The 9,935-nt window shown below is 39.1% G+C and overlaps 1 protein-coding gene across 9 annotated transcripts; it reads left to right on the top strand.

The window, feature by feature from the left end:
- Positions 1-446: 446 nt before the first annotated feature.
- Positions 447-8,580, top strand: LOC143888194 (tubby-like F-box protein 8). 9 transcript variants are annotated; one of them, XM_077392543.1, is made up of 8 exons: positions 447-822; positions 953-1,013; positions 1,596-1,751; positions 2,210-2,284; positions 2,401-2,872; positions 3,100-3,187; positions 7,197-7,329; positions 7,713-8,580. In XM_077392543.1, exons 5-8 carry the CDS (start codon positions 2,525-2,527, stop codon positions 8,419-8,421), a joined length of 1,278 nt encoding a protein of 425 aa, XP_077248658.1. In that variant the 5' UTR covers positions 447-822; positions 953-1,013; positions 1,596-1,751; positions 2,210-2,284; positions 2,401-2,524; the 3' UTR covers positions 8,422-8,580. The 9 variants fall into 9 exon arrangements, with proteins under 9 accessions (XP_077248658.1, XP_077248661.1, XP_077248656.1 ...); XM_077392546.1 differs by having other exon boundaries at positions 1,575-1,751; XM_077392541.1 differs by having other exon boundaries at positions 908-1,013.
- The last annotated feature ends 1,355 nt before the right edge of the window (positions 8,581-9,935 follow it).

The following is a 9,935-nucleotide window of genomic DNA, read 5'->3' as shown; positions in this document are numbered from 1 at the left end:
GGAATTTTACGTGAAAGCAAAATTACAGAAGTATAGAATTCGCCCGGACAAAATAGTCAACTGACAACCTGTTAGATGGAGAATGACTAATATACCCTTGACAAAACCGAAAAGGGAGACTATATTTTCACCCCACTGTAGTGTGCATTCGCCCTCCTTATAGTGAACAGTGACGCTTTTTGACGTCAAATCAGTGATATGACGTTAATTGGGGGCGAATGCACGCTGCCGGGGGGAGCGTGGGTGTTGAAAATATCACCGCACTTCCGAAAATGACGGATACGTTATGCTCGTTTCAACGTTAAAACTTAAAAGTTGCCTCGGCCACATCCCTCATTTTCAGGGGGTGCGAATTATCCTACAGGGGGTGCGAATTTATTATCGTCCGAAAAAAAAGATTAATCAAGGGTAATTTCCAGCCATTCTCCACCCCCGCGGGCCTTTCATGATGAAAGCATCCCTCGTCATAAATTTTCGCACATGAAAGAAAGCATAGAGCATGTGAGAGCGAGGTAAAGTAAATCTAAACAAGGACGACTCTCTCTCTCTCTCTAGAAATCTTTCCCTTCTCCTTGTTGCAGAGACGATGGAGAGATTCAAACCTTTAACCTCGTAACAGAAATCAAATACCTCAAGTCAATGTGTATTTTTGCGATATAAAAAAAGAATCGGAAGCTTCTCCCCTACGCCTCTTCAAATCTTCCGTTTAAAACCAGACGGAATACATCCAAAAGCAAAAAGAAAGAGAAGAATCAGGTCTGCTTTTAGCTTTGGAAAGGAGCGGGAGCTTACACTCTGCAATTTTCGTCAGTTAAAGGAACGGTAAAGTCAATACCTGCTTAATTGCCTGGCGCTTTTGGTCCAAGGGAATAAAATAAATGCTTTTATTTTTTTCCTCTTTCTGAAGTGGATTTAATGAGGTTTGAAATCCGGATTCTTGCGAGAAAAAAAGGAAGAGAGGGAAAACTGGTTGGTAAAGAGAGGGATCTGATCTCTGGCAAGCGTATCTGAAGGTGCGTTTAATTTTCTCTGTTGATTCTTGTCTTTTTCTTAGATCTGGCTTCATATTTCGTAGATCTGTACTTTCAGCTGGTTTTTGAGATTTTCTTTGATTTTTTTTCTAAATTTTTGCAAAGATTCTAGATATATCTATAATTTCGCTTGGCTTTTCTCATTTCCTTTCTAGTATTTGGCTGGAAAAATCTTTTTTTTTTTTCAAATCTCGTTTTTATCCGGAGATGTGTGGAAACTCAGTTTTCAGCTCCTTTTTTCTGAAGTTCTTTAGTTTCACTCGGATTTTGGAGATGCGCTTGTTAAAAATCTTCGTTGTCGCTTCTTTTTAAGGTTTTTATTCAGATTCATCCTGAAAATTTCTTTTTTTAGCTTTTTTGTCTTGATTTCCTTTCTCTTCGCGGCAAAGCACGAAGAACATCTCACATTTAGCTTCGATTTGGTATTCGCTTTTCATTTTCTTCTAACACACGGCGAGAAACTCGTGTTTTTGTCTCTTTTCGTGTTTTTCTCACTTTTTCCGCAATAATCATGCTGAAAATTTTCAGCTTTCTTCGTTTCAGAGGCTTCGTCGTTTTTTGCAGATCTGTGGAGGACTCTGGTTCATTTACAAGATCTAATCTACTCTTTCTATCTAAAGAACGAGCTGGAAAATCTCGCATCTGTTGATTTTACTGAGCTTGATCTTTAGGAAACTTGCCGCATACGTTTCGCCTTCCTTTTCGTTTCTGTTTTAGCAGGTAAGACCTCAGCCCTGTTTTTTCATCCACGAGCGCATGTTAGTATTTTTCATTTATTTTTGCTAACATAAGCCGGGCGCACGTTATTATATTATACTAGGTTTTGCTAAAATAAGCCGTCCGGCACTTGCCACAGTGGGAGCCAGTTGTTCTATGAAAGTCACAGGGGAAAAAAAAAATCAAAGGCTGATCTGATCGTAGGGCTCTTTTTGGTCTGACTTTTGTTGGCCCAGGAGTCTCGGTCTTCCTGTTGCACGTTAGATTTTATAAATACCTAATATTTAGGGCATGCTTTAAAGCGGTTTTCTTGTGGCTATGCTTTTCTCTTCTCCAGTAAGCATGTTTCTTGCAAACGGTTGCACTGTTTGGTGTGTTTTAGGGTAAATCAAGAGCCTTTTCATCTGTTTAGAGTCTGAAAACTATTTCTAAAATTTCTTTTTTTTTTTTTTCCCATTCAGGTATAATTATTTAGCAGCTGTTTGCCGCATTTGTGTTGTTATTCCTTTGGGTGTTCACCATAAATTGTATCATAGGTATGGAGTGGCAACTTAGCTTTCTACATTTTTCCCTTTATGAAGATCTTCTTTTATTTTGGTTCCCCGGAGGATCTGATAAGAAACGTTTTTTGTGACATTTGCTTTATGTGCAGTTTAACATAGTGTTGGAAGGGGGTCCGCGATTATTGTGAAACTCAAGTAGGCTGAACATTTATGTGTACAAGGGAAGCTCTAATAATCGTGGTGTGACACTTCTTTTGGGGGTTACTAGCTTAGATGTCGTTCCGAAGCATAATTCGTGATGTAAGAGATGGTTTCGGGAGCTTATCCAGGCGGAGTTTTGAGGTGAGGTTGTCTGGCCATCAAAGGGGGAAGTCTCAGGGATCAGTTCACGAGTTTCATGATCAGTTCCTGGTAATCCAGCAGAGTTGTTGGGCTAGCCTCCCCCCGGAATTACTTCGTGATGTGATTAAAAGGTTGGAGGCTAGTGAAAATACCTGGCCGGCACGCAAGCATGTAGTTGCCTGTGCTGCTGTTTGCAGGTCATGGAGGGAAATGTGTAAGGAAATTGTTAGAAGCCCGGAGTTTTGTGGGAAGCTGACTTTTCCAGTGTCCTTAAAGCAGGTTCTTTCAGCTTGCTTATTTTTTCTCTGTAATCTGTGTGTTTTACTGCTTGATTTTGACTCACTACCTGTTCTGGCCCTTCTGGGCCATAACATAACTACTGTGGTTAAGGTTGCCTGGCTTCTATAGATACTTTCATACGCAGTTACATTTTTTCATCTATGAGCGGATTTTTTGTGATTTTTGGAGCATTGTAGAGTAAATCTTCTCATGTTTGACTTTTACAGCCAGGGCCCCGTGATGGAACTATTCAATGCTTCATTAAGAGAGATAAATCAAATTTAACTTATCGCCTCTTCTTATGTCTTAGCCCGGGTAAGATTTCTTTCTTACAATTTGGTTGCCATTTACTTGTCAGAGCACTGGTACTGGTTCTTGAATTTTCTTTGTTGGATTTTAGTGATCTTATATACATTACATGAATGTCTTGTTGTAGTCAGGGATCTTCTTTCCTCATTGTGCTTAATAAATTGATGTTTCATTTAATAGCATGCTTATTTCATGGTGATGTGCTCTTCTACTATTTCATTTTCTTTCTGTGGTGAAATCAAATGATGGAACTCTGTCGTCCTCTCCTATGCTAGCATTTTGTCCCCCATGATCTATGTATTTTCATTTACTAAATTTCCATTCCTACTGAACTGCTTTCATTAGCTCGCGAGAAAATTGCTTCTAAGATTTACGCTGCAGTGAAACTTATGTACAAATCTTTCAACTGCAAATCAAACAACATTATCCTCTGTTTGTCCTTTGTAGTTTCATGCGCACATGACCCCTGATTGTGACACTTAGGATGTGTTTGGTTGAGTGGGGGTGGCTTGAAGAGTACTGGAATAGGAAGTCAAAGGGATGAGACAAGCATTTTGATTTGCCTGGAATTACCGTGGAGAATTGTGTAAGTAGTGTTTGGTTGCACGGCATATACTCGGAGAGTAGGAGAATAAGTAGGGGATGTCATTACTAGGAGAGAGAGAGAGAGAGAGAGAGAGAGAGAGAGAGAGAGAGAGAGCATCATTCCCTAGAAAATTTAACTTTGCTTTTGGAAGAATTTGTTTAAAAAGTCATGAGGGGACGAGGAATCCAAGTCACCAGACAAGCAATTATTACATGGGAGATATCCAATGGAGTCAAAGGGGAGTCCAATGCTATTTTGGCAACCAAACGTGGAATGGCATGCCAAATCCAAGCTAAATTCCGGCGGCTGCCAAGCTTTTGTGCAACCAAACACAACCTAAGATTTCTCTTTATTGCCTCGTTCCACCCAAATGTCAGTTGAATGTGTGTTGCCTCTTTTGTGACTAGATACACACACGCACGCGTGCACACGCTCATTGCTTATTTTCTGATTTCATCCATCTCCAAACACACTTTACTGCCAATAATCAAAACCCATAATCAGGTGCAAACTTGGTTCCACCAAAAACTGGATCAAGTCTTTGATTTCAATAGGGTCTAGGCAATCTGATGGATATTCTTTTGGAAAGGAATTCAAATAATCAAAACAAAAAAAGGAAACTAGTAAAAGAAAGCTTAAAATTGTGGAGTGCATATACGATATAATTTCGCTTTTCTAAGATTGCAGAGTACCTATATAAGCTAAAAGAGAAGGGAATCATTGCAAACGTTTAAGGAAATAAGATAATAAATTACTAATAACTATGCAAGCATACTAATTACTCTTCATTGCAAACGTTTAAGGAAATAAGATAATAAATTACTAACAACTATGCATGCATACTAATTACCCTTCAAGCAGTCACTGATCATCATCTGTAATTGATATTAGCAATTACATACATTTCACAATGTTATTGTAAACGCATATATTTTACAATATGTTATCAATAAACGTAAATTAAAAATCCAAAATCCAAAAAAGCCTAACCAAAATCACTCTCCTACCTAAAATATCATTCCAGGATTCTCTTTTTCCAAAAATTACTCACCTCTCATCGCACACATTTTCTAAATATTTTATAGTCATCTTTCTTATTTTAGCATGACACCCAAACCTAATTAATGATAGCTTTCGTATTATCCCTCTCTCTCTCTCTCTTTCTATCTCTCCTGTGTATGCTCCCCAACCCCTTCCAAAAAAAAAAAAACAAAGAAAGAAAAACCTCCCATATGAGATTCAAGCCGGAGGGTTCGAATTGTTTCTTTAAAAAATTATGGAGACAACCCAAATGGCTTGATTGCTCCTCTCCCATATAAGCTTTTCTCTAGAAGCTTCTCTTATATTGTCTATTGTCGCTACAACCCTTCTCTCTGCAAGATCCTTTTTAGCATTTTATTTTATCTCTCGATCTCATACACTGGGACAACCCAGATCACATCCCCGACATTTATGAGATCTTCACACAGAATTTTCGCTGCCCATTCACATCTCCGCTGTAAAGAATCTGCCATCAATGCTAGGATCATTGAATCGCACGGATAGGTGAGAACCAGGTTTTTGACCTGGAGCCGAACAAAGGACTGTAGTGTCTCTTATAATGGAAACTTGATGTGTGAAGTTTGTAATGGGGCAAAGCTGTAATAAAGGATAAATGTAGGAGTGATACATCAAATTGATGAGGTGGCATGTGTAAGGGGGAACCACTACAAAGCCTTTCTACATTTGATATGTGGATGGGGGACCAATGTACTTGCAACCTTCTATGCATGCCACATGCCTAGGGGACTGCAAGTGCAATTAGGGCCACTACCTTGGGAATGACATTTGTCCTTGACAGCTGGCTTGGAGGACAGGTGGTAGTTTCCTATTGGACTGGACGCATATCAGCAAGACAGATGGCAGGTTATGATTGGAAGCAATGTGGAAATTCTGTCTATAAATAGGGGTTTTGACTTCATTTACATGGGAATTTCTGGAGAGCTTGGAAAAAAGAGAGAAAAGAGAGTTCTGGTTTCAAGAGATTCTTGAGTAGAGTTGGAGAGGATTACTCTAGTGAAGGGTGGAGAAAAGTCCCTTGGAAGATTCAGGTCCTTTTCTCATCTTCCTTTTCAGTTGTATGGTTTGCTGAAATGAGTATCTCTTGTTTGATCTTCATTCCAATTTCTTTTATCTGTTACATCTATGTTAATCCCTTTCCTGTTTCTTCTTTTTCTTAGATCTAGTAGCATTGCTTGTCTACTGTAGATCAGTAGAATTCTCTTCGAATTAGTTTGACCTTGTTCCTCCCTTGGGAACTCGCTGCAAGGAACCGGATACCATAGCATCTGGACAGTTACTTCCATTAGTGTGTGGACTGTTGCTTTTAGAACCATCTCAGCCTGTGTTATCGTTTGAATAACTATTGATTCCAGCTGTTGAATTACCTCCAGATTTTAGATCTTGATCAGTGTTATAGTCTGAGAATATCACTTCCTGTTTAGTCTTTCAAACAGCTCAGTTTCTTCATTCCACCATTTTTTTTCTTCATTCTATTGGATCTGGTACACTGCTACGTTACCATATCACTATACATCTGATGTATCAGCCGATGTATAGTGATATTTAAACCATGGTTTAGACTCATACTGGATCATGAACTGAACAAGTCCAACCATTCATTTGCCACCTCATCAGTCTGGTTGCTGGTTTGGATTTTTGTAGTGATCATCATTGTTCTTTTGTAGAAAGAACTGTCTATTTCTCATCATCCATTATCCGTCGCAGCATAATTTAAATACAATCTAGAAATCTTCCAGAAGGGAGAAGCTAATGGGATTTCCTTAGCATTTGGAGTTTATATACCGTGAAAGTTTACTTCAAGCTGCCAAGACCCTTGTAGTTCGAGTGGTCAAGAATACACCCTCCTTGGGGGGGAGGTTTTGGGGCTGAGTCCCATGGTTGTTGTGTCCTTGTTGTCCCGTTTCTGTCTGCCGGAACCTATATTTAAATCTGCAATAAAAAGTTGTCTTGAGCTTCCAAAATCATAAAATAAAGTTCTAATTAATGCAAAAAACAAAAACAATTCTAGGTGCTTTTATTTGTTAAGGTGATTAATTGGCCTCTTGCCTGACTGTGAGTACATCTTAAGAAGAGAATTACTTATGATATTTGTGTCACATTTCTAACCAATAAATTTCATATGGTACGATTGAACCACTGTTCGAGGAGTGCTGCTGATCAAGATTTTGAGCGAAAATGTAATGATAGAGAGTTGGAGACACCTGACTAAGAATAAGTACAAATGAAAGTAATATGTAAATGAGCTAATCAGATTATGCTTGTAAATTAGGTGTCTGCTTCCAAAAGGAGGTATTTCCTTGTTTCTGTTGGCTCTGCTGCTTTTTTTTTTTTTTAATTTATGAATAATTCATTTGTTCAATGTCGCAGCTTTGCTTGTTGAAAATGGGAAGTTTCTCCTCTCTGCAAAAAGAAACCGCCGAACCACTTGCACGGAGTATGTCATCTCTATGGATGCGGGCAACATATCAAGATCGAGCAGCACCTACATTGGAAAACTAAGGTAATAAAAACCACATAATTCGAAACCTCTGTTCTTTCATAATTCAAAACCTGTGTTCTTTCTTTTGGCCTGTTATAAAACTCCTTGTATGCAAATCCTTCTTTATCTTCTGGCACTGACCATGTTTCAACAGAAAATTCAGTAGTTTGGAATATAGACAACATCATGTGTTAAGACTTGCTCAGACCCAACTTGTCTTTTCTTTTTTAAATTGGTTTGTGGGAGCTTTTTGGGAACTGTAATAACCTGTTGGCAGCTCATTAAATACTAAAAGACAAGATGCGTTAGTGAAAATATCAAAACATGGTTGTACTGATCTCATTTCCCTAAATTATATTCCAAAAACCAAGTTTCATCACTCGTGTTTATGGTGCATTTTCCAGGTCAAATTTCCTCGGCACAAAGTTTATAATCTATGATACTCAGCCCCCATACAGCGGCATGGTCGTCTCTCCACCCGGTCGCTCAAGCCGTAGATTTTACTCCAAGAAAGTCTCTCCAAAAGTCCCCACCGGCACCTACAACATCGCCCAAGTCACATACGAGCTGAATGTCCTGGGCACACGAGGCCCACGTCGGATGCACTGCACCATGCACTCCATTCCTGCCTCCGCCCTTGACGCCGGCGGGACAGTCCCCGGCCAACCCGAGCTCCTTCCCCGGTCCCTCGAGGATTCTTTTGGGAGCATCTCCTTCTCGAAATCCATCGACCAATCAATTGAATTTAGTAGTTCCCGATTCTCGGACATAGCCATTGCCAGAGAAGATGAAGAGGATGGTAAAGAGAGGCCATTAGTTCTTCGTAACAAGGCACCGAGGTGGCACGAGCAGTTGCAGTGTTGGTGTTTGAATTTCAGGGGAAGAGTTACTGTTGCATCTGTGAAGAATTTTCAGCTTATTGCCGCGACTCAACCGGCTGCCGGAGCTCCGACGCCGTCACAACCCGCACCGCCAGAGCACGATAAGATCATACTCCAGTTTGGTAAGGTTGGGAAGGATATTTTTACCATGGATTATCGTTATCCTCTATCTGCTTTTCAGGCTTTTGCTATCTGTCTAAGCAGCTTTGACACCAAGTTGGCTTGTGAATAGATGAAGAATCGGTAAGTAAACAAAAAAACAGGTAGTATTTATTGATGGTCTTGCTATTGTTACATTAGAATCTATGATGGACAATGCATCATCTGTAACTTAGTAACTATGGCCCACACGTTTCTTCTTTTATTGAATTTTCTCTCTTTTTTCTTTTCTTGTTCTTGGATAAAGAGATGCTTTCATTTGATGCTCTCTTTAAATGTTGTGCTAAATTTTTTACCAGAAGTGCCTTATATGCTGTTTGGTAAGCTACCATATTCCGGGGTCTGCTTAATCTGTTGTTTCATCCAAAGCTTCTTTCCAACAAGAACCAAACTGTTGATTTCTTCTGTAGTTCTTGTTTTTTATCATAGGCGTGCGACTGAAGATATAAAGTAAATTGTGAGACATGATCTCATTGTAATACACTGAGGAGCACTGCCCCCACTGTCGACGAATCTAGTTCTAATCGTATCCAACTTTGTATTTTCACAAACCATTCATATTCCTTATCGGCCAGATCAGATTTGGAGTGTTTATGGATCCTACTTCTCATGTCTCGGTCACGATCTATTTAAAATCAGACCTTCCATTGGAATGTCGTAAGTCCTACTTGCATTCTACACGGTTAGAGTATTAAAAAGAAGAATGTTTAGTCCATACAGTTTATTCAGATTAAATGGTACTTAATCTATGACTATGTCTAATTTTCTAAACACGTGAAGAGGAATGATAGATACAAGGGAGCCCTTGCATACAGAGCAAAAAAAGGGCTATTCATTGCATCCACATCATCAAATGTAACTGATTTTACTTTTTCAACTGATTTTAAAATGTAACTGAAAATGACGTGGATCCAACGAAGAGCCCTTTTGCAGCCTTTATGCAAGAGCCCCCTTGTACCTATCATTGCTCGTAAGAGTAAATTATTGCCTGATCTAAATTACATACGAACACGAATTCCTAGAAGAAAGCGAGGGCGGTCAGCAGTGGGTTAGAGACTTAGGGTTAATGGTTAGAGGAAGGGAAGAGGATGACTCGCCGGAGTTGAATGATATAATGGGATTTGTTTGAAAAAGGGAGACTATGACTTATTTTTATGAAAACCCCCTGACCTGAGATAATGCATAAAGATACATTAAATTGGAGGGCTTTTTGATAAATTTGTATAATAAAATCGGATTTTCTCAGATTACTTCATCTCTGATTAATCCAGATTGTCCCTCTATTAGACCTTATCTTCGATTCCCAATGGCTTTAAATCACACCAACCACAAAAAATCTTAATATTCAGTAATATACTCAAACGTTTCTTCCATACAACTTGGACATCAAGAAAGTTCAAAGGGAGGGGAATACAGCTCTTGGTTATAAGAACAACAAAGTGATTATAAGGGTAATGACTTCTGTTAGTAGTATTATGGCTAATGACAGGAAGTTTAAATTTTGTGTGAACATCCAAACGCACCTTAACTTTCATTGCACAATACTAATGCAATTTAACAGAAAAAAAGAAGAGGAAATTCAACAAG

Source organism: Tasmannia lanceolata, unplaced genomic scaffold, assembly GCF_043159265.1.
Source record: "Tasmannia lanceolata isolate RefF3 unplaced genomic scaffold, GAP_Taslan_0.1 ptg000012l, whole genome shotgun sequence".
In the NCBI taxonomy this organism is placed as follows: domain Eukaryota; kingdom Viridiplantae; phylum Streptophyta; class Magnoliopsida; order Canellales; family Winteraceae; genus Tasmannia; species Tasmannia lanceolata.
The sequence above is the reverse complement of the archived record's forward strand: the minus strand, read 5'-3'. Positions and strand labels throughout refer to the sequence as shown.